Here is a 24,686-nt window from a genome sequence, read left to right as displayed (position 1 = left end):
CTTTCTTGGCATGTAAAAGTTCTATACAAACTTTAAAAATTTTATTTGCAGGTACTAACCTCTTCAAAAGCTCACTCTGTATTTACACTAATTCTTTTAACAAGTTTATCTCAAATTAAAGCATATTTAAAACAATCATGATTGCATTAACTTTTCTGCTTTAAATTATTACCCAATTAGTGCTTTATTCACATTTTAAAAACTTGTACAATTTATTACAAATATAAAACAGTGCAGTTTTTCATACATTATCCCAACTCTGAGACAAACACTTAAAAGACATGGAAAAAGATTTTGATTTCTATAAACATAACATTTGCATTACTCATACCCCTTTCTTCACTGTCCTCCCGTAACCCCAATTTAAAAAGATCAAACATACAACATACTGTAGGTTTATTTTTATTCAAAAAGTTACTGTCTCAAGACATAAATACAAATCAGAAAACAGTACAATTAGGACAATAGAATGTGGAGGACAACAGGTTAAGGTAAATATATAAAACATTTTTAGCTGGTTGAAAACAAAGCTGTAAGAACTGCTTTCACAAAGAAACACTCCTTCAAGAGTAAGAAAAATCAACTTAAGTTTAAAATCATATATACAGTCCTCTCAGCAGTTCTATTAAATGCAGTGGTGTGGAAAACAATATAGGCAGTACTTTTAGACATGAGAGTATTTATTTATGTAAATGAGTTAGGCAGATCTAGTTCTGATTTCGTTGTTACCCCATGACCTAGTAAAATAATTATATTTTATCATGATCCTTTAGATAATCTATGGTTTTTGGCTACCACAGCCGAATGTTTAATTTCTGAGTCTAAAAACAGGAAGCCTTTTTGTATTCACCCATTTGGGGAGATTCTTGTATTGCAAGCGTATTAAGGCATGGAATGATTAAAATAATATACCTCAAGAACTGAGAGACAACTGACAAAAAATATACATATGTAATATAAGTTAATATTTCCTTTAAAATGATGTCTAGCTGCCTAAGCCTTGCAAAATGAGTCAATGTCAAAATGGCATAGATCCACTTTCTGTTTTAGACCAAATTTAATTTATTTGTGAATGGACACAAAATGAAGTTTAAAGCTTAGCTTTCAAAGAATATTATGGGTTGTTTATGAGTTTCTATTATCCAATCTAATTTACATATAGAGGAAATGTACTGTAACCTGTTAGAAGTATCTTTAACCTGAAGACTGCTTGCAAAGACAGATAGATAAAACAATATAAAATACAAATTTAAAAATCATTTTTAAAGCATGAATTCTCATGCTCTTCTATTTTTAAACATTGTTAAACTTTCAATATATTTCTGAAACCTCATAATTTTAAGTTGGAATTTAAAAGTAAGAAAAAACTAAACAAACTGCGCAATTATAAAATCAGCACCAATTTATATATATATATAATTTTATTTAAAATTTAGATCCCTATTCCCACACTCTAATAAGCTGTATAATTTTTGTTTAGAATTTTTCTGCAAACATACTACAATAAGCTTCTTTTATTTGGAGACAAAATACAGTGGCACTACTGGAAGGAATTTCACAACATTACATTTTTCTTAAAGGACAAGCAAACTTTCAGGGTTGGTAATGGGCAAGCAAGAGTGAAATCTGTTACGTTCTGGTAGCTTATAGTTTATGGACCTTTCTGAGAAGGCTAACATGAAGCTTTTGGAATAAAAAGTGTGGTTTAGATTAAAAAGCTGTTAAAATTCTGCTTTATGTATTTTTCCATGATTAATTAATACAAACCTTCTGTTGCTGAAGTTTGCATTTAATTGAAAATACTGACAACTCTTCTGGTTCGTTCTATCGCTGTGAGAAAACCAATCCATCTACTCTTACAGTCATGGACGTGAACAGCAATCCAGCAGAGCTCATGATTATTTAGTACAGCCAGCAAATGCAGAGAGAGGGGCTCAAATCTGTACCAAACACCTCTCAGACTGTTAAGATTAAAACTCAGAGGGAATACTTCTTATGATCCAGAAATAAACTGATAGCACATAAATAAAAGATTGGTTTTTTTCCCAACAAAATGTGTAACTTATCCTCAAATTGTTTACTTGTCCTTTACATTTCTTTTTTCTTTCAGGCAAACAAAACTGCCCCTTCAATACACTTGATCTTGAAAGCATGTCATTCTCCTTAGAGAAAAATCTGTTCAGAATTTCACTGTATCTACCACAATTTTGTATTGAAAAACTTCCTCTTCCACTTAGAAAATGACTTCACCACTGATTTATTTGCTGCTCTGGTATTAAAACATTGACACCCCAAGAACCTAAAAAAAAAGTTAGAAACGGTGTCAATTTGTAGTCTAATACACATTTAACAAATAACAAAGCATTTAATATAGAATTTAAGATTAAGACACTTCAAGATACGTTAAGGCATTATTAAGTTTATTTTTCTTCCAAACCAGATTAACCACATTTCTGATTTAGATAATATGAAAAGGGCTCCTCATTCATTAGAAATATTTTTCTCACACTTGAAATTAACTAGATCCAGTAGGAATAAAGTCTGTGTTTTAATTATTTTAGGTAATAATTGCAAAAGAGTTTAGTTAGGTGCCTAACTCAGACTTTAACAGTGACATTCTGTTGGCATTAACCTGAAATCCAGTGTGTTGTCACCAGTGCCCAAAGCTGGCACAAAGCCCTGCAGCCACGGGCTGCTGCTGTGTGTGCTCACAGGAACCACGGGCCGTGCACAGCAGGCAGCCAGCACACAAATCTAACACTTCCTAGAAATGTATCCTCTGCCAGGGAGACACTGAAAAATCACACACTCATCAGGTAAAATCAAGCAGCTGTACTTGAGGAGATTGTGTCACTGGGGAAAGAAAAAGCTTTCCCGGAACAAAGCATCCGTTTCCACTTCCCACGTGAGAACAAGCTGAGCTTTCTATGCCAGTGGAAGTATGTACGGCTCTGATGTGCCACAAAAACCCCACTTTTCTGTCCTAGCTTTTATAGGACTTTGTAAAATCAGCAAGAGCCAAAACAGACTAAATTTTCCTGAACCTTAGCGCTGCTGTTCATATTTATCTCTTTACAAACCAATTTTTACTGTTCTTCGAATTAAATTCACTTTGGGTGCCTCCTACGATAGAGCACACAGAGCTGCCTCTGGTGCCAGCAGTAACTGGCACATCAGACTAGAGGTCTGACCATAAACCATGTGCATCTGAGTAAATTAAACAGCTTTATTATGTCTATGTCTATTTAAAACAAGTGCAACAACTCCAAGAATAAGGGACCTCTGAAATAAATTATATTAATAAAGCAAATTAACTTTATTCTGAGAATTGTTTGCATGTATGAAATGATGTTTGGACACTGCACACTGACTGCTAGGTTCTCTGTTTTTATGTGTCATTCTGAGAATGGTTTGCATTATAAAATGATGCCTGGACACTGCACACTGCTGGGTTCAGCTCTGATTCCATGTGTCACTCTGAGAACCATTTCCATGGATGAAACGAGGCCTGGACACTGCACACTGACTGCTGGGCTCCCTCTGGTGTCTGTGTCACTCTGACCAAGGTTTCCACGTGTGAACCTGGGCCTGTCCCTGCTCTCTCTGGCGTTTGTGTCACTCTGACCGTGGTTTCCTGTCCGAACCTGTGCCTGTCCCTGCTCCCCGTGTCACCCTGTCCGTGTCACCCCCTGTCTGTGTCACCCCCCTGCTCCTCGTGTCACCTCCCTGTCCTCCGTGTCATACCCTGCTGTCCCCGTGTCACATCCCTGTCCATGTCACCCTGCCACCCTGCTCCCCGTGTCACCCCGCTGTCCCCGTGTCACCCCGCTCTGTCACCCCGCCGTCCCCGTGTCACCCCGCTGTCCCCGTGTCACCCCGCTCTGTCACCCTGCTCTGTCACCCCGCCCTGTCACCCCGCTGTCCCCGTGTCACCCCGCTCTGTCACCCCGCTGTCCCCGTGTCACCCCGCTCTGTCACCCCGCTCTGTCACCCCGCTCTGTCACCCAGCTGTCCCCGTGTCACCCCGCTCTGTCACCCCGCTCTGTCACCCCGCTCTGTCACCCCGCTCTGTCACCCAGCTGTCCCCGTGTCACCCCGCTCTGTCACCCCGCTCTGTCACCCCGCTGTCCCCGTGTCACCCCGCTCTGTCACCCCGCTCTGTCACCCCGCTGTCCCCGGCGCGCCGCTGCTGCCCCCGCGCGGCCGCTCCGCGCACTGCGGGCCGGCTGAGCCGCGGGGCTCCCGAATCAGTCCCAGGCACTGTGACCTGCAGAAGGTTCAGCACTGTCAGGCTAAAAAGCGCCTGGTACTTCACAGATCAGTCCAGGAAAAATCGAGAAGAGCAGTGGGAAGAACTAATGTAGAGCAGGACGTCAGAGAACAGGCGAGACACTTTCTTGGTGTTACTTCAGGAACAGAACGCACGACAGGCAGACACAAAACCTGACTGATTCATTATCACTAAAGCAAAGCCCTTCTGGTACAAAATATATGGATTTGCATTTAAAACAGTATTTAGGACTTCTTTCTCCCATAAACAAGAACAGTTTCATGCTGCAACAATACTGTATAAAAATACATAACCATCTTCCAAACTCCACCAAGCTGTCCAAGATTCCCAGAAGCCTTGTTGCACTGTCCTCTGCTGGCTTGCTGCAGCTCGTTATTTCCAGTGTAATTTTGTACCAGCTACCCAAGGTCAAAAATGGCTGCATACTTTACAAGTGGTTCAGGACAGAAGGAATCCCTCATGCAGATTTTTAAAAGAGAATAGAGACTGCAGATTTACCGAGTCGGATAAAAGGGCAACTGCAAGCAGAAACTACAGACTTCGGATGTTTTGGACCTAAAACTTTATACGGAAAGAAAAAATACCTCTCATCTCTATAAACAGATTATCTGTATTATCTCTTATTTTCTTCATTACTTTACTTATGCACAGAAGTAAATATGCCAATTAAAAAAAAAGAGAGAAACACAAAATGCAAACCATCTAATGCTGACATTTGGTAATGACATCAGAGTCACTGAACTAAGCTCAGCACAACAGGAAATTTGCCTTTAATATTATGTATGCACATTTCTTTGTTTTTCTAACGCTCTTTGCTACCAGCCTCTGCAAGGGTCTTTTCCATACCAGATGTGGTTCCTGCTCAGAATCATAAGCTTCTAATTTTTACATAGCTATATACAGATATTAAGAACAAAAATCCTATAAAATTGCAAGGAACACTGACTATCCTAGAATGTATGGAGCTGAATTACTGTACCAGTCTGTCAAAATAAGCTAACAATGACAACCTGCAGATTGCATTCTTTCCATTTAAAATCTGAAGTTAGACAGTATGGCAACCTTAAGAGTGATTTACGTGACTTTCCCCTTACATAAGTTAACCTACCGATTCATCCATGATTGAAGCGGGGTCAAAGAAATCTGGTTTTAGCTCCGTTCTTTCTCTCCTGTTCTTTGATGGTGGCTTTAGAAAGCAAACAAACAAACAGATTAAATGCAATTTCACCAGAAAAACAGAGGTTTTACACTGTAGTCAATGAAGCTGAACTCTCAAGGGGTAAGAATTCACAAGGGATGGATGTTATTAGTTATGACAGGAAGTGCTCTTGCTTTTTGTATGGCAGTTGGAGCAGATGGCTCTTTAGCACAACAGCACAGCCCTTTAACAATGCAGAAAGCAACCAGAATGATTTTTGTTTTAACAGAAGGAATATTTAATTCAAATATCTTACTTTAAAAGCAGAAATACAAATGCCAAGACCACTAAAAGAGAAGCAGATTTCTTACTAGGTCTATGTCCATGGTGTCAAAATCCATGCCTTCATTAAGATCCTCAATCCGCCCTTCTGATGACATCATCACATCTTCAACAATTGGCTCCTCATCATCTTCCATTAGACTTGTGCCACGTCGACTGAAATGAAAAGCAATACTGTTTAGCACTAAATCAAGTTAACTCTGATCTATTAAAAAAGCTAATGCTCAGTAGGGGAGTCCCAACAAATGATAATTCCATTAGATAAAAGAGAAATGAAGTAATGAAATAAATGCACAACTACTACTAAAGAAAGCTGGTATTTAACCAGAAGATACTCAGAGGGCGTGGGAGAATGCCTAACAAAGGTCAGTTTAGATAACTGTGGGACTTTGCTAAGTGGGTACTCTGAGAGGGTGTGAGCACTGATAAGCAGATCTACTCCATACCTAATTCATACTCAAGTGAAAAAGAACTCAAGTTTTGCCATCTAAAAAAAACTAAGACAAACTGTTTCTGCCTTATGATAAGGCCAGGGAGAATGTCTTTGAAATAAACCAGATGTGTAAAACCACTACAAATACTGCTACACAGTCCTTCATCCTCTTTCCCCATAAATTCTACATGAAACATCAGATCTTATGAGAAAACTAGGGAGCCATCCTAATTATACTAATTGGTGTTACTGTATTAAAAAAAAAACCACCACCCACTGAAACTAATTTAAATGAAGTACTGGAAATAAAACAACCAAAAGTAAGTAGGGGAAAGAGGTAAAGCCCCTCAATACATATGCCCATGGTCTTTATTTGCAACATGTATTTTTTTTCCTGTAGAACCACACAGTCCTTAAGAATGTGGAGAACTTTTACACTTAGAAGATGTAGGTGTCCTAGGAGATACAGGTGTTTCACTGCATTTGTGCAGGCCCTCTCCCCACGGAAGGAAGGCTCCACTCCACTCACATGGTGTGCTGCAAGTTGCTCCTCAGCTTGACGTAGTTCATCGCCCTCTCCTGCTGTTGTCGCGCGGCTTCTTCCTGTTGCCTTTGAGCCAACATCCACGTTACTTGCGTGCTTAAAAAGACCATTATTCTATTTTCAACATGTACTGGGTTTGCGTGTGCCCCTACCAAAGCAGAGCTACGGGTACGTACTTGTAGTCGAGCGTTGGCTGGTGGTGCTCGGGCTGCAGGGGGTACACGCCCATGTAGTTCTCGTCGGGCCGCAGCCGCTTGGGCTCCCTCAGGATGGTGGACGTGAGCTGCGGCGTCTGCATCATCACGGGCGTGTGCATCGACTGCTCCCTGTTCAGCCACACGCTCTCACTGCTGCTGCTCTCCTCAGCTGCAAGCAAACACAGCAACAACACCCCACGGGTTTCTTCACGTTAGTCCAAAAGCGAATGTCGTAACACAAATCCAGTGTGGGACAGAGAATCAATTGCTTTACTTTTTGCACCAAGTCTTACATGTGCCTCAGAGGGCCTGGATTTATAATCACTGGCTGGGGCATTTCTATACTTTTCTGTTGTATGACTTAACACTGTGTAGTGCCCTTATTTCCCGATGTGAATCAAATGAATGCCTTTCCCTTTAAGACACATACATGGTCAGAAGTCACCTGTTCTGAAAAAATACATCAGGGCGTGGCAATGTAGTTACACTAAAAAACACGGAACAACATGTGCAGTTCATATGAATATCTATTCTAGTAAATTAGAAGATGAGAGAAGTTCTACCTTCAGGTACTTTCCGCTTGCCTGTTGCTGGCTTTGTCTTCTTATTTCTTACTGTAGATCCTCGACTGCTGATGCCACTGATCACTGACATGGTGTCATCGTCCCCACCAGCTAATAAAGAGTTCCGGTAGGACATGAGAGGCAGCCACACATCTTCCCTTCGTAGGGACATCTGAAAGGTCATGAACTTCTCCAAGTAAACATACCTTCAAATGAAACAACAAACACAGAGATGCAAAAAATCTGTAACAAAATGTTACCGTGTCAAGATAAGTAACCACTGAAATTATCAGCCCCTGTTTTTCACCCAGTTAACAGAAAGGCTAGAAAACAGCAAATCCAGAATACAATTTCTGTTCATCCACCATAAAATGAAAACTACTGAGAAATATAATTTTCCCTCTGTGAGTATAATTCACTTCATTAGTGTAAACTTACCTTGATGTGTCAAAGATTCCACTTTAGATGAATACAATACACAAATATTTATTCTGATGCATGTCTTTTGTGGTTATCATTACAAATACTAAGAATATTAGGAAAATACTTACACTGTTCTTTTGTCTTGTCTGAGAAGTTTCGAGGAGAATTCACTGAGAATATCAAGAAATGCCAAATTTAATGGTGGGTGGCTCTCACCTTGTGGATTAGGCTCCTTAAAAGCAAATTCTATGCCATCCCTAAGAACAAATAAAAATTGACATCAGAAAAGAGCAAACAGAAATTCAAAGCACTGTGAGCTACCAAAACCAAACCCTTTTCCTTTATGTCAAGAAAGCAATAATTTGGTGTTTCTGTATTCCAGCAAATAAAGTGGACAGTAATCATTTGAATCTGGACACACTCTTTGTGTCATGGAATTTCTACCTTGACTAGCAAGGATCTGTTCTTATTGTTATGGACCAGACATTAAAAAGGCTTTTTCATTATAGCATCGACACTGCTATAATTTCCATGTTTATACAATGATGCTGGAGAACACCAACAATATTAAACACTTAGGTTTTACTCAGAAAAAAACCTGCAGTCATCTCCTAATTAATATATGGGCTACATCATCCCTAGGGCTGATGCACTTAGTACTAACAAACTAAGATTTTCAAAGACTAAAAAGACTGTCTTATGTTAGCCAAGAAGTGTTTACAAAAATGGAGGTAATACAAAGCACACAATTACTTGTGTAACATAGCAATAGCTTCTCTTGTTTTCAACTGATCCAATCCAAATGTTAAAGCAAAACGTCGAGCAAGTTCCTTTATGCCACTGAATGTCGGTGACGATCTGTCAAAATTATAACCATTTTCTTGAATCATCTCATTGAAGAGCTGTATGGAACAAAAGGGAAATCTTCATGTATTACAAGATAATGCCAAACTTTGGACCAATACAGGCAGAGTTTCAGTTCAGAAGTGTTTCTCAGCTTTCCCCCACTCTTGATCTGGCAACACCAAGAGACAAACGTGGACATTTTGGACAGTGAAGTCAAAGCTCCTCCTCCAGGGTCTGCAGCCAGGGACAAACTCTGAAATGCACTGTCCAAGCACACACCAGACTGCAGATGCACCTGATGACAGACTGCAGTGCTTCACTAAACCAGGGGTTCTGAAGTTGAGAATACACAAAATGAGTAGGATTCCCTAATTACATACACTGACAGAAGAAATAAAGGGGGTAATTCTCACCTGGCCTTTACTATAATGCTTTAGACTACTAATTACCTTTTTTTTTTCTTCTCAAAATGCAAGTTTAAAGAAATTCTAAAATGGAAACATGTCTTCAGGGAAATTGCCAAAGACATCAGAAATTCTGTCATGGATTATGAGATTTTTAAGTACTCATCAATAGTTGGCAAAGCCAAATACCTTGAACTTTACAGTCTTGTCTTTTCTTTGATCAATCCTTTTATCATCCTATTCAATTTGACTGTAATTCACTTCAATAATAAATTTTTCTATTTTTATTTTAGATTTTGTCTAACACACCCTTCACTCTTTAGTATCACAAAGAATAAAACAAAGAGTATTTAGTCATATATATAAGCAAAACAAAATCCACCCCAAAAAACCCCAAACTCCCACCACACAGGCAGGAAGTATTTATCTGTTCACAAACAAGTAAACTGGCCATTTTACAACATTTATCTGAATACATTTAAGAGTTATGAAGGTTTCACAGAGTTACATTCATTTTGTATTTATTGGCCTCTCCCACACTTTCTGTGGTACAATATTTGCTAAGTATAGGAAGACTTCTGGCAGTTTTTCACACAGGTGCAGAAATGTCTCAGTTTAGACCTATCTATCCCTCCCATCCATAAAAATGTCTTCATCAATACCTCAAGCTCATTACTAAACAAAAGGACATCATCTAAAAATACTGTAAATCCTTACCTGCTGCAAACTAAGAATAAGTGTTTTAGCACACTGGATTTTGTCTATCTGTCTTGTTTTACTCATCGTTTCTTTAATAATATCACCATAGTCATTGTAATACTAGGAAAAAACAAAAAAACAAGGTTAACTGTCAGTGTTAGTTGAAAACATTGCAACTACTCAATTCTTCTGAAAACAAAATCTAGGATATGCTCTTTTAAAAAGAAAAATCAAACACTGTCTAAAGGAAAAAAACCCCAATATGTTCATGACTACACCATAAATTACACCCTAAACCACCTCCAGAGTAATACTTTTTTAAAAAAGTAAATGCAAAAAGAATAAACCCACTTTTTGTTCCTGGAGTGAGTATTACTTTAGAGGCAGAATGACCTATTTATCTTCAAGGCCATGACATACTTGTTAATGACACTGTTCCCCCCTTCAGGGTACAAGATCAGAATCTAATCCTTTTAGTAACTCTGGTGGGGAGTTTTATTTTCTTTGCTGAAAGGAGGCACTTCAAGACAGCATCATAGCCAGGATTTGTCCAATAAAGACAGCTGTCTGTTCAGTCTTTTAAGTATTTCAAGTTTAAAAAAGACCCAATTAGTTATCTGGAGAATCAAAATATATGTAGGGCACTCAGACACATAAAAGCAGGCTGCCCAAATTTTAGGTTTTTAAGGTAATCACCAAGGAGCAAAGCTTTATCATGTTCACAAAATGAGAACCTACTATGCAGCTGTGAATCCCATGAGCCAGGAGAGGTTTTTATATTTAAGAAAGATTGAAACAGATATAAAGATAATGGGGGAGGGGTAGAGGGAACTCAAATTTTCCTTCTATTCTACAAAGTTTAAACCTAAATTATTTGATGAGGCTAGATGTCATGGAGTTGATCTTGGGAAGAACACTATCAAAAGGCCTACTAAACTACTAAATGAATTAAAAATACACCATCAATCAGAATAAGAAAATAAAACCAGTAAAAAGAACATTAAAATAATTAGTCAGTTCTCCTTGGTCCCCACCACTCACAGACTGGAACTGTAAAAACTCATCTCAGTAATTTTTCCCCCTACATAAAAAAAGGGCCTACAACTCTGGAGTTTTGAATTCTTCACACTTTGAACTGGTTACCTTGTAAGGCAGAAAAACAAGTAATAGTTAAAAGTTCCACAACTACTGTACTCCAGTAGTTTTATGAAGTATCACTACTAAGCTTCCACTTTACCTTCATATATTGCTTGAAAATGTCGGCGGCCGTGTTCATTTCCACCACAGTATAGACAATGAGCTTACAGAAAGCTGCAAGCAGGTTTCTTCTTTTGTGCAACGCTTCAATTTTGCTGGCTTCATCATCCTGCTGTCCATCTAGAACGAGTTCAGAACAGGTAAATTGCCAGGTTTAAAGACTCCATATTTAAACATTCGTATCTAAAACTGGTATGGGCTAGAGGTCATGATTCAGATGTCAGTTCTGATGGCAATACACCTCACTGTCCACTCATACATCTCTTACCTGATACAGAGACAAATATTTGAGCCTATTAGACCAAACCTTTACTGCAATTATCCCACAGAAAATCCTTTAATCAGCTGCTGACATTTCAAAGCCACGCCTACCTCTGTACACATGCACACCTCTCAATGACAAAACAACATTAAAACAAAAAAACAACCAGGCAAACAAGAAAAACCCAACAACAAAATACCACCACCACAAAAACCCTGAAATGCACAAGGAAACAAAGATATTAGTTAGAAAACAAGTAATATAAAGAAAAGTTAAGTTTTGTACAAACCTGCACTATTGTTGTCATCATCCTGATCAATGAAGACGTGATCTAAAATAAAACTGAGTAGTTCAGACTGCAAGGAAGAATCAGGAGTGTAAACAAGTGGCTCCAACATGTCACGTCCTCCTGTCATAATCTGATGGCTGAAGATCATCAACACATCACACAAAATTGTGAAAGCCTGTTAAACAGAAACCTTAGTAAATACTTGCTTGGAAAGTAGATTTTGTTTGCAATAATGCATTTGTACTCAACAAAATACTCAGGATGTCAACAGTGTACACAGGCCACTGAAGTCCACACAACCACAAAGGCCAACTGAAGACAAAATGTGCTTCGCTTCACACAGCAGGTTCCTGTATCAAGACTGGGTCTCCAAATAAAAATATTCCCAGATGATAACAACTAAATATGAAAATATTGCAAGATTAAAACATGAGGAACCTGAAACTCCCAAGCTCTGACTACATTGGGTCACTAGAGAACTTGGTGGACTCCGACCATAGTACAATCTCCTTTTCCCTGTCTTTTCTTCAAATCGTTTCAATCACATTTAACATGCAACAGCTGAGATATTCAATCCCTTTAAGTCCTGATGTCCAAAAATCCAAAAGTGCAACCAACGTTTTGTTTTGCTGGCTAACTTTTCAGCTGTGTGTACTCCACTGCCCCAGAAGGTTCAAATGTCTTTAGTAGCTGACACAGAGACTGACACTCCTCACACTGAGAGCCCAAGGCAACACAAGCTGCTTAGTGCTGCACCCTCTCTGTGGCTCTAACCTCCAAGTCCTTTCACAAACAGGTCCATGAACTTCTCCAAGTGAGTATTACTAATTCCCGGTCACCAAAAATACTCGTGTGCCTCTGGAGTCCCTTGAGTCCTTTCCTGAGAGAAGGGCCCAGCACAAGGGGAGCCCTCTGTGACAGGTTCCCTGTGCCACCAGGCAGCTCCAGTTTCCAGAGTCCCCGTCACAGCCAGAGTCACGCAGCCTCTTACAGACACCGACTCAGAGCCTCAGCAATTTTTGTTACTGGCACTTTCACACCCTACTCCTTGTGACTATTACACTGGGTACCTCTTTGACATACAACATGCCTGTTAAGCTCCAGCAATATTCTTGTTCTAGCAAGAGCTTCACAAGCTGCAATTGTGTGGCTCAGTGGACCAGATTTTCCACTTCAACCAGGCTATTAGTATCTTCAGCAGCAGAAAGGCTCCTGCCTTTCTGTTTCTTTAATTAAACTGTCTACCTAGAAGACAATCTGGTCCTTACTCTGTAGAGACATACTTCATTTTCTTTCATTTTAGCATTTTAAAAATTGTCAAAGGCATTTACTTAGAATTAATTCTGCTATCAATAACCTGTGCTCTTCACTAGAGCCTCAAAGTCCTATGAGTGTCCTGGCCAAAGAATTGTTTGCCCACAGACTGAAGAGACTCAGGCCCTACAGCTCAATTATTTTTTTACTGTTATCCTCAGAACTCAGGACAAGTGTTTCCCAATATGATGTCTCAATTCTTCTTGAAACAGAAGCAAAAACTAAGGACAACCCTCAAAACCTTCATAGCAGCATTTCAAAAAAGTCAGGACTTCTGTCTCCTGCCTGAACTGTCATGTATTACTTACTGAAGTTTAATATCTACATTTTTTATGTCTGAAGTATTTAAGAACTTAGTTCTAGCTAAAACTCTCACACAAAGCACAACGGTATGAGGAGCTAACTGCAGAACTGCTCACATCTTTTCCAAGCAGTGTCACTGCTGAAGCTCCCATCTCCAAACACCGCTATCAGCAACAGAGCAGGGTGAGAGCGTTCCTGAAGATGACTACAAAAAATTCCCATTTCCCAAAAAATGTAACCCCTAGGTTACAGTGCATACTTGTGCATGTATAAACACATACACACTCATCTTAAATACTCCTTTTTTTCCTCCTGATTTCGAGATCCCCAAATCCCTGGGACTGTGAAAAATGGAGGAATACATTGTGTTATGGAGCAACACGGAGAAGGAAGAGAAGGGAAGCTGCACCTGCATGCATTTGAAGACAGAACCAAAAAAACCCTTTTAAACTGCCTTCCTTAGCAGTCCCAGCTTTGAGCCTGTGACTCCACAGCTCGGCAGGAGATGTGGGTCATTAGCACACGGCAGGCAAGAGGTTTGAAATGGAACTCGCTCACACCCAGAAGGCTTCTACAGTGCACCTGCAGAGTCACTACTCAAGGAAACAAAAAGCTCCTTTGCATAAAGCATTATGCTGCCTAAAATTACTCGAAAGAATTCAGTTTAAATGGATTCTGAAACCCTGTGTACACAAGGAGGACGAGCATGCAAGTACAGTGAGCCTTCACACTCCAAGGGCACTCAGCCTGAACAGCCAGGACATCGTGTTCCCACAGAAGTGCCAAAAATATTAGCAAGAAGAACTTTTCAGCTGCTTTGGAAGTGCAGTATTAGAAGGCTCCAGGTAATAACAGCCACTAACCTGTTCCTTCACAGCAGTATTTACATTGGTCAGGTAGTGTTGACAGATTTGACAGAACACTCTCATCTGCTTCTTCAGACGTAGGAGATCCTCCTTTAAAGAGAATGATTTCATGTAACAGTTGTGCTTTTTCAATTTTATAGTCCCACCTAGTGCATGCACTTTCACAGAGTGTTCCACCACAGACCTTAGTGGTAACATTCAAGTCCACTGCATTCTTTCAAAAAATCATTATTACAAATAAAATTAGCAATTTCCTTGTTTTTGTCATTCTGTGTAGCACAGAAGAGATGGCAGTTGGGATGAAAATCGTATTATTTTATTTAAAAAGTAGTAACTAAAAAACCCTAACACCTCCCCTCACGCCCTCCCGCCCCCAAATTCCAGATCATAAAGCATTTTCTCTTTAAAATATTTGTATTTTCAGCCTAAAGGATAGATTTCAGGCAGCTATTCATAACTAAAAAAGACAAGCCTACACAGTATTATTTTTTTTAATTCACTGATTTGGGATGAAGTGGAATATCAAATGAGAGTTGGTTTTCTTATTCCCTTTCATTGAAAAAAAGAAAAGGTAGCTTTCTGAATTGCAATAACTTAAAAAATGTGAGCAGTAAAACTATTAATTCAGAAAAACTTATTTAAAAAGCAGGATTAGGTAGGTATCAATATAAAGAAAAATCCTAGTCTTAATTGATTCCATCACAGTTCCCACTTGATGACACTGCATTTGGTACAAATGTTTATTTACTGATACAACTGGAACAAGGCATACCTTTGTGGAACTGCTCTCAGTAACTTTTGCTAGCTGCCAAAGGATTACATAATGAGTACACTGCAGTGCATGAATAACAATCTGAAATCAAAAGGAAAAGGAGCATTAGATGACAAAGGCCAATAAAAGACGGCAACAAAAGCTATTTGTTGTTGTGCCTAAAGAACACATTTTAATTACAGACCTGTTCTGGCATGTCTCCATTTTCAATGCCAGTTTTCAATAGCTTGTAGTTGCAGCCAAACAAGTCCCATCTTGATAGGTCATGAGCACTGGAAATGAAGCAAAAAAAATCATTTAACTAATACTTTTTCTGCAATTCAAGGTTAACAACTACTAAAAGCTTGACTGGTCAAAAAAGAAAACAAATCAGTATTGAAAAACCCCAGCCACTGAATACCTCCCCACCCAAACCAACACACACACAATTAAAAAACCAAAAAAATCCCATGAAGTTGCATGAAAAAGTAAGATATGTCATATTAAAAACCAACAATCCCCTCACCACAAACCCTTATCCTGAATTAAAACAATCCCCCACATCACAAACCCTGACAGATGTGTAGAAACCAGCTTACTTGTGAAAAGCTGTGATTCTCTTCAGTGTTGACAGGACTTGATACGCATCATCTTCATCAGGCTCCTCCCCCTATTGAATAATCATACAGTGAGATATCTCAAGCAGTGTGGCCTAAGTGAACTGGGAAACTTATTGAAACCAAGCTCACACACCCCAAACTGGGGAGTGTTCTAAAGGAGAAGGTGTTCTCAGTGATTTATTATGTCACATGTGCTTTTAGAAGAGTTAGAGGGGTAGGGCAGCAAGCAGCTCGTGTCTAGAGATGGAATCAATGATGTTAAATGTCTTTTCCAACCCCGACAATTCTCCGAATCTATAAAACAGCAGCAGAAGCAGAGACTGGGAGGGGGCGGGGAGGAAGGAGAAGGGAGAAATAACCAGGAAAAGCCTAGGAGAGCAGAATACAGTGTATAATAGAGGTGCTTCTATTTTCTCTGAAGAATCCAGCAGAGGCCACTGTCAGACAAAAGACACTGGACTAGATGGGCCACAGGTCAGCACTTCAGTCTTACTTTTATCACAGAAAAAGAGTCTTTGAGTGAGGTAAGGGAACTGGTTTGTTCTAATCTTCCCATGAATTCTAACAACTTGCATTCAGTGAAAAAAGAGTAAAAATGAAAGGGTCAAAAAAGTATCTATTTGTACATAAGATAAACTATCTGAGGTCAAGAAACTCCTCCTTAGTCTAGCAGAGATAATGCAAGTTTTACTGTTCTGTAGTTGCACAACCTATCAAAGAACTAAGGATTTCAACACTTCCACCAGAGCATTTGCCATTTTCTTTCTAGCCAACTTCTGACATCTCATTTGCTTGCTTTACCTTTCATTCTTTCTTTTCATCACAAAGGGAAAAAACAAATGGGCACATTTCTTGTTTAGGATTTCTAGAATGCACTTCTAGTTCAGAACAGAAAGCAAGAGAAAAAGGAGAGCTGGATAAACTACATGCATCTAAGAGATGTTAAGAATGAAGCTGTTGAAAAGACACTTCCTATGCTCCTTACCACAGATAAAAAGGAGAAACAAGTTTTCTCTGAATGTCAGAGATCCCACATAGTGAAGTTAAACACTCTATCAGAAGATTCTCACTTTTTAGATCAACACAGTGTGGGAACAAAGTTATTTTTGATCTACTAACTGCATCTGCTTGCATTCAGGAAGGGAGGGGGAGTGTTTTCTAAAGATTTTGATATTTAACAACAGAAACATGCAACCGCAGGCAAGACTAGCTACAGTAGTACATCTGAGGAGAATCCTAGGGGAATTACAATACTACAACTCTCAAAAATGTAAGCCTCAAAAGCTAACAGTAAAAAGTTTATGTATTTAATTGTTTAGCAAAAATTTATCTCAAATTCCCAAAGGATCCTTGTCGGAAGGAGATCAAAATTCAAGACTGTCTTATCTAAAAGAACAGTCTGTGTGCACACAATCACAGCAGTGACACTGCTCTGTTACTGCACTCAGCAGTTTTGAAAATCAGAGGGAAGGTCCCATCCCTAGCTCTGACCTGCAGGGAAAGACAGAAAAAATACTGGAAGTATTTACAAGGGCAGGAAAAGGTGATCCTGCACATTAAAATACCTCTTGCAGGAAGTCCTCAAGAAGTCGATTAAACTTGTCTGCCAATTCATCTATTAATTGACTTCTTGCAATGTCAACCCTGTTAAAGATTGTGAATTCTTCATTACAGAGAGCATGGTAGGTTTTTGAGCAGGCTTCCAAAACATCTATATCTGTGTGCTTCTCCACAATATCCCGGATTTGTCGCAGTAAGGCATCCAAATGCTACAGAGAAGACAAGCCAAAGAAGAAAATTTGTGTTTTTATTTTCCTACAGATACACACACACACGCACACATTATACTATCACACATTCTTAATATATCTTAAAGGATTTTAAAAGGTAAATTCTGTTTATTACTTTTGTAACTATGATACAAAATGCAAACACCTAGAAAATCAGTGAAGCTTCTGAGAAATTAAGTCTGTTTATCAACAATTAAGTTAGAGCTTGTCAAAGACCAAATCACAGAAGTGATTAAAAATTTGCTGTTGTTGGTATGGTCCTATCTAACACTTGAATTTGCAATGACAACTGAACAACACAGAAGTATTTACCTCCCACTCACACAAACATTTATGCATGTTTGTGTGTGTCTTAAAAGCCGTATAATTGAAGAATTAGTTAAAACTTACTGAGCTGTTTCTACAAGCTTTATCCGTCAGACAGCTACCCCAAATATGACCATAACCCAGCAATAACTGTTCTCAATTTAAGTTCCTCTAACTGGCAAGTTTTTCTGCTAAAACTGGCCAGACAGACCTTAGAAAACTCAGACTTTTGGTATCCCTAAGAAGAGCAGACAGTCACAACTCTGAAATCAAAGCTGCACTATCAGTAAGGGTTACAATAAATAAAATCGCCTTTATACAAAAAAACCACTCCTAAAATGGTGACTGAAATTGCAGTGATGAAGTCTAAATTCTGGGACTTTCCCTTTTATTTCAATGTGTGAATGTTACTGTACCTTTTCTAATCGCCCCGTTGTATAAATTTCCAAATCAAAGTACTGTGGCAACTGCAGTAAGTTGGTGACTTTTTCTGCATCTACAGAATACTGTAAAATCGGCAAGGAAAAAGGTTTAGATGAAAATGTCTTGGACAACATAATTCATTGTAGAACAAGTAAATATAAACAAAAATTAGTAAGAAAAAAAACCTCGTGGCAAGCTGTATCATTAATTACAGAAATATACTTGTAAACATTTCAACCACCATCCCTCAGCGAGAAATGGAATCAAACCTACCTTTGCTAGCAACTGAGGAAGAGCCACTGCAAAAAGCTCAGTAATTTTTGTCCTGTCATCCAACTGAGTTTTCTTTTCCTTTGCTGTCAGCACCTAAAATATTGGTAATGTGAGGATTTTACAGCTAGAAGTTCTGGTGCAAAGTTTCATTATCATTAATAAAATGATGAGTAGGTACATGGACCTCTAATATCACTGTAATACATCAAGGTACAGCAGGAGGGAAGCGTACAATTATAAAAAAGGAAAAAAACAACATTCAGCATTCAAAAAATGCAATTCAAAGTCAGTCCTGACACTAATAAGATTATCTTGAAAACACAAGTGATAATCTAGAACAAAAGGTTTACCTCTCCTGCCACAAAATACATGAAAATGTAAGAATGGGAACCCCTTCAGCTTACAATATTTTAACATTATTTACCCAATTAATTTGTCAATCCTATCTTCATACAAGCTTTTAAGCTGTTCTTAAATGGGTTTCTTACCAAAATATGCACCAGTCTTGAGAGAAGAATGCTTAATGCCTCAGCAAAAGAGTCTGTCTAAACTCTGTATAATCACAGAAAAGCCAGTTGCTGGACTGGCCTTCTTCCAAGAGACTATGGAGTGTATTTTTCTTTCCCTCTTTTTGCTCTTACACACTGAAAGTAATTTTAGCTTTTCCCAAACATTGATTCCTGTCCTCCTTTCAAACCAATACTATTTCCAAAATCAATTTTTATTATCTTTCATAGTACAAGCAAATGCAGTAGTCCCAACAGCACTAAGCACATGCCCAAGCCCAGAAAAAGCAAACTAGTCAGGGTAGTCAGATGTGGAGACCAAAGCTGACTCTCCAACCTCAGTCCCTTCAGCAGCAATGCCCTACAACCTTTTCCTGCTTCCCACAGAGCCATTCCCACATGTGCAGATGAGCAGGGTTTTGCTCCCTACCCTTTTCCCCGTTCCTCTTCCCACGGGAGGGTGACATTCCGCCGCCTGCCGGATCGTACACAGCATTATTTCAATCAGTGCGCTTTCCTGTCGGTCTGTCAGAGCTGAAATTCAACAAGCACATGTTAACACACAACTTATTTTTCACTTTCCACAAGGATTAAGATATGTTGGTGTTTTTGTTTGGGTCTTGGGGGTTTTTTGGCTCTTTGTTTAAAGCAAAAAGACAGACATGTAGACCAACAGCTCATTTCCAGAGATGGGGTGGCAGAGGGGATAGAGAATGTGAGTACCTTATAAAACAACAGCAAAAAATACTGAAAAATTGAGAGAATATCACTGAATTAGTCACAGGACAGGATAGATCAAATACCAAGTTTTATAATTATTTTAGTTCCTTTCTATTTTTCAGAGGTCCATTTACTAGGACCTACGAATTACAGAGTTATCCAGGGGTTTTGTCAGGGTCTACTGTCATCAGAGAAATTATGGTGTTTTTCCATATGGTAGTTGTAACAATAAATTAACCAGTTTCACAAGCAACTTTGTTTCTCTAAAGCCAGAAGTGCAGCCTGAACTTGTGGAACACCAAGGCAACACTGCATGCTAATTCCTTCTCTTTTCTGCTAATCACTGCTCCTGTGTCACACTTCCATACCAGTGGTGATCTCTTTCTACTCTCCCTCACATTTCCTAACTGGTATTAGTGACTTCTTATAGTCATGGAAACACAGGAAATAGATGTAAACATCTTTTTTCCCCATTTCAAGCCTAACAAAAGCTGCACAGCAATATAAACAAAGATCTACAGAAATCTCTTACGTTCTTCTCCATTGAGAGGCTCCTCCAGCAGAAGGCTGCTCATACATTCCCAGTCCTTCAAGAGGTCTGTTGCACAGTCCCACATGCTGTCCACAAGATAAGCAGCATGTTCGTGCAACTGAAATAAGAACAGATGAAGTATTTTATCAGCAATGAAAATTATTACAGAACTATAATACAGAGGATTTCTTGCACTTGGCTCCTGCCTGTGGCAAAAATACAGAGCAAGTTTTGCAAGCTCTCTGGTTAAACACAAGATTTTCTTCCCCATATTAACTTCATAAGATGAATCCAGACCAACAGCTACCAGGAGCAGCAGATCTGCTGGAACTTGGGGGATAGGTGAATAGGGATTGTGGGGTGGTTGTTTTTTTTTTGTTTTCTCTCTCTCTACTTTTAAATCTGTTAAATCATAATTTCTTTACACTTATACATCATCATGTTAGTCACAGTAGCACTCAGCCTCTCTCACCACTGTGGCAGATCCTTCAAATAAACACAACCACACAAAACAATCTTTTCACCCCCAGGTTGCTCAAACAACAGGAAAACCAGGAGATTCATGGTTATTAACTAATGAGTGGGGAAAAGAAAAACAACAACAAAACTTAACTGACAAAAATCAGAACCAAAACAACAAACCCCCCCACACACAACACAGAAAACACAGAAACAAGGACATCCCTGAAACCCAACTTACTTCACTTTCCAAAAAGAAAAACACTAATGTCTTCACAAGATTAGCATTCGGACTTTGTCTGCCCCTCCTTTTCAGTATTCCATCATCTTCAGCATCTCTGCGGCTGAAAAGCCTAAAAGAAAAATTACTTCTTGACAAGTTTCCTCTTCGTTGCCTTCACCAGAGTCAATTCACATCAAGATATCCTTTTTTTATACACTGAATACCTTGTTGCTTGGATCCACATTTTATTTTGAAAGGAAGTAATTTGGGACAAGTATCATTTGAACAATTTCATATATGCATTTTGTATCTGCTGAGTTGATGTTCTACTGACTGTTTCCACTGTGATTTATAATTATAACAAAATGCATTACAAACGTCAGTGATAATTGCAGGTGCTTCAGGTCCTGTGCTTCTCCTCAGCAAATGGTATTTTCTGAACCTCCCTACAGGAAACTCTAAAGCAGCTAAGAAATATTGGAAGGAGGTCTGGAAAGTATTAGATGGGAACTCTATTTTGTTCTCCTACACAACGGGCATGTTGGATTTTTTTAAATGAAAAGTATTTTATGAAATGGCCATATGGGACAAAGGGGAAGAAGTGGGCACAGGGGAGGAACTACAAATGGGGAACCACTCATGCAAGCCCAAGTTTTAGGCCCCAAACTACACAGGCATTTCAAGATGTTTCACAGGAAAAATGGGAAAGGAAAAGACAGGAACATTTTTATTATATTCCCTGAAAGTACAAGCTTTCAAAGTGCAGCCCTCAAAACTGCTATTTCCCATTTAGAAAAACTACAGCAGTTCAGAAAACACAGCAATGTAACATTGTCTGCTCTTTCTTAAGGCCACTTTATGATTCATTTTTTCCTTTCCTTGATTAAATCTAGTAAGAATCATTGTATTAATGCACACAAATGCACAAAAATCTACAGGAGCAAGAAGTTAACTGTAGTTTCTCCATCTTACTTTTTATACAGAAACTCCCCTGCGGCAACTGCTACTGGCCGATGCGCTGAGTACACCAGGTGGTAAACATTCTCACAGTCTTCTGCAGTCAGAACTTCTTCACTACTCCTGGGAGTAGCAATGGCAAGAAGGAAAGAAAGAACCAAAAAAGGCTGAGTCAACAAAGTATGAACTCTACTGAGGGAGATGGAAATGAATGAGAACATAATCCTTTTCCTTCAATTTATCATCCTAAAACTCCAGTCTTAGTTCCAAAGTCTTCCTGAACAAGACATACCCATGAAGTATGAGCTGTTGCTACGAGGTTGTGCTCAGGAGCCCAGCTACTGTAAAATGTTCAGTGTATCCCGTGTTCTTCATTTCAAACATTCCCTGACAGTTTTTAACTATGAGGCTGAATTCACAGTTCCCAGCCCTCACACCTACTGAACTGCGGGAGATCAGCAGTAACACTGTCCTACACAGATTACTTTTGGAATTAATTCCATTTCCTTTGAGGGTACGATGTACAGACATTTCTACAGCCCTCAGATCATCTGAAGTGTCACACTGCTGGCCTCACCCACAAATATGAGAAACCCTTCGGTTTCACTATTTGTATGGCAGATAAGGGAATATAATGTACTTACTGTAAAACAAGAGTGAGTAATTTTATTGCTTGGACTGCAACATCATATTCTTTGTCAAGAGTCATAGACACAATTCTATCCTAAGGACACAAAAGAAAATATTTTTGAAGAGGGAAGAAGTGTAATGCAACTTTAAAAAAATTCATATATACTCAAAGTAAGAAGTAACACTAACCTTGAACCGACTGGTGAAGAGTTCCAATTTGGAATTAAGCTCCTTATTGTAGTAAAGCCCTTGCAAAGCAGTTAGGCATTTGAGTCTTACTTCCCCTTGCTAAAATAAAATAAGAACTGAATTAAAAGAAAACTATAGGATACAGATGTGATCTTCATGTCATACAAGACAAGTTTCTTTTACAGTTGGAATTAATTCAAAAACACAGATTAAATGCTGTCACGATACACTACCAATAATCATGTTAATGACATAAGAATATAACCTTGTTTGTAAAAAGGCAGTGAAGCAACAAAAACAAACAAAATCCCCCAAGGCCTTACTGCAGTTACCATCTCCATAAATCAAAATATGCCTGTTTCATTCTTTCTGAACACTCAAGATATTTCACCCCTTGTTCAGTCAAAATGACTAAGTAGACAATGACAGAAACATTCCTCCTGCAATAGAAGACCTGCTTCAGCAGAGAACAAGTTCTAAGGCACAGGTGACCTCACCCCATTGCCAGAGGTTACTGGGTTTTCACACCAAGCCTATGAACAGCACAGCAAGACTGAGCATCCCTCATTTCTTTCACTTAAAATTCAACAGCTTGAAGTTTCTGATGCAAGAACTGAGGCAACTGCTCACTCAATAATGAGTCAGGGAGTAAACTACACTGACCCCTCCACGCAGAGAACAGTCTCTAGGTGGTAGCTGGTAAATAACAGCTTGAGGCACTAACCAGCACAGAAATGGGCTTTTCCCATGCTTTTTACAGCTAGGTGAGAACGCTAGAGAGCTTTGTAACTTGGCAGAACAGGGTACTGCCAGGCTACAGGGATGACAGGCACTAATTTGAAGTAGTTAAGCATTATGAACTGCAAGTTTGCATCAGCAGTAAATAAACAGAGAAGACCATTTGCCTATAAATAACAGTTCCTTTAGAAAACCTATACGTACTCTCTAAAAACAATCAAAAGAATCATGTCTGGCATATATGTATTTTGAATGCCAGCACTTCTGAGTATGAGGAAAGCAGTGACCTACGGAAACAGTTAAGAGATCCAAACCTAGTCTGGGAAGATCAGTCAGCAAAATAAGGAGTTCTGCTCCTTTTGCTCAGTGCAGTTTACCTTGTCATGCATAGTCCACCCCACATATTTTAAGTAGCTGTCATTGAGAAAGGCGTCACTGTACATTTTCATCCATATTCCAATCTCCTCAATGCAGATGGCTCTTATTTCAGCAATTGCATCTCTGCAGAGGGAAGCGGGGCAGGAAGTTCAAACAGATGAATAATTAGAAATAACCTGCCACCAGCTTCCAGAATAAATTAATGATGCTACACATTACTTACTAAGAGAAACTTACCGGTATCTATGCACAAAAACACCTTTAAATATTGCATTCATCATGTTTTCTATTTCATCCTGATTTTCTTGAAGCTGAAAGAATGTAGAGAGTACATAAACAGTGAGCAGCACTTTTACAGCCAGACCAGATGGTGCTGATGCTAGATAAACTAAATAAAGTTAACATTTACAAGTGTGACCATTAAATCCTTTCACAGATTCAGAAATATTCAGAGATCTGTTTCACAGCACAATATGCTATTATTTAAGAAACTATCTACCACAGCATACAAATTTTATCACCACCACCCAAAAAACACCAGAAAACAAACAAAAAACAAACCACCAATTGCCCCAAAAGTAAAAACTGAAGCCTGATTGAATTAGGGCTTTCAACAAGACAACGTTGTCAGCAATGAATCAGCAAGTCTCTTTGACACAAAAGAAAGAAAACAGAAGTAGACTGCATTTTCAATTTTGATAGTGCTTTCTGTACATGAAAAAGCCTTATGTAAAGCCTTTAAATGCACTTTCTGCTGAGATCACTATTGACACTATAAAAGCAGCATATTGCTCCAAGATCACGGAGATCTTCTCTAGAAGCCAAAACCTGTCAATGTATGGTAATTTTTGTTACATATTTGAGCTCAGTGTAGGAAACTCATCAAGAAATCCAACAAATATGTATCTATTACTGATTGTAGTCTCTCTCACTAACTTCACTACAACACTACTATTTCTAAGACTCTACATTTACTTCTTTTTACAGAAAACCAGACAGTAAGAAGCACCTTTCAAAGTT

General features: G+C 38.9%; 1 protein-coding gene across 5 annotated transcripts in view; it reads right to left on the bottom strand.

Moving 5' to 3' along the window:
- Positions 1-386: 386 nt before the first annotated feature.
- The window catches only part of STAG2 (STAG2 cohesin complex component), a 61,842-nt gene continuing 37,542 nt past the window's right edge, over positions 387-24,686 (bottom strand). For 3 of the 5 annotated variants that reach the window (XM_063416858.1, XM_063416860.1, XM_063416859.1), the window contains exons 9-34: positions 23,904-23,977; positions 23,666-23,789; positions 22,551-22,649; positions 22,376-22,455; positions 21,747-21,854; positions 20,793-20,904; positions 20,093-20,210; positions 19,271-19,374; positions 18,335-18,427; positions 18,055-18,144; positions 17,108-17,311; positions 15,522-15,592; positions 15,128-15,215; positions 14,944-15,024; positions 14,169-14,261; positions 11,689-11,863; positions 11,118-11,257; positions 9,899-10,000; positions 8,685-8,833; positions 8,060-8,188; positions 7,509-7,714; positions 6,925-7,114; positions 6,734-6,844; positions 5,801-5,927; positions 5,400-5,477; positions 387-2,299 (exon numbers count right to left, since the gene is read on the bottom strand). In XM_063416858.1, coding sequence (XP_063272928.1) covers positions 2,276-2,299; positions 5,400-5,477; positions 5,801-5,927; positions 6,734-6,844; positions 6,925-7,114; positions 7,509-7,714; positions 8,060-8,188; positions 8,685-8,833; positions 9,899-10,000; positions 11,118-11,257; positions 11,689-11,863; positions 14,169-14,261; positions 14,944-15,024; positions 15,128-15,215; positions 15,522-15,592; positions 17,108-17,311; positions 18,055-18,144; positions 18,335-18,427; positions 19,271-19,374; positions 20,093-20,210; positions 20,793-20,904; positions 21,747-21,854; positions 22,376-22,455; positions 22,551-22,649; positions 23,666-23,789; positions 23,904-23,977 — 2,970 coding nt within the window. In that variant the 3' untranslated portion in view covers positions 387-2,275. Of the gene's footprint in view, positions 2,300-4,421; positions 4,853-5,399; positions 5,478-5,800; positions 5,928-6,733; positions 6,845-6,924; positions 7,115-7,508; positions 7,715-8,059; positions 8,189-8,684; positions 8,834-9,898; positions 10,001-11,117; positions 11,258-11,688; positions 11,864-14,168; positions 14,262-14,943; positions 15,025-15,127; positions 15,216-15,521; positions 15,593-17,107; positions 17,312-18,054; positions 18,145-18,334; positions 18,428-19,270; positions 19,375-20,092; positions 20,211-20,792; positions 20,905-21,746; positions 21,855-22,375; positions 22,456-22,550; positions 22,650-23,665; positions 23,790-23,903; positions 23,978-24,686 lie in introns of those variants that run through there. The other 2 variants (XM_063416862.1, XM_063416861.1) reach the window with 2 other exon arrangements.

Source organism: Prinia subflava, chromosome 20, assembly GCF_021018805.1.
Source record: "Prinia subflava isolate CZ2003 ecotype Zambia chromosome 20, Cam_Psub_1.2, whole genome shotgun sequence".
Classification (NCBI taxonomy): domain Eukaryota; kingdom Metazoa; phylum Chordata; class Aves; order Passeriformes; family Cisticolidae; genus Prinia; species Prinia subflava.
The sequence above is the reverse complement of the archived record's forward strand: the minus strand, read 5'-3'. Positions and strand labels throughout refer to the sequence as shown.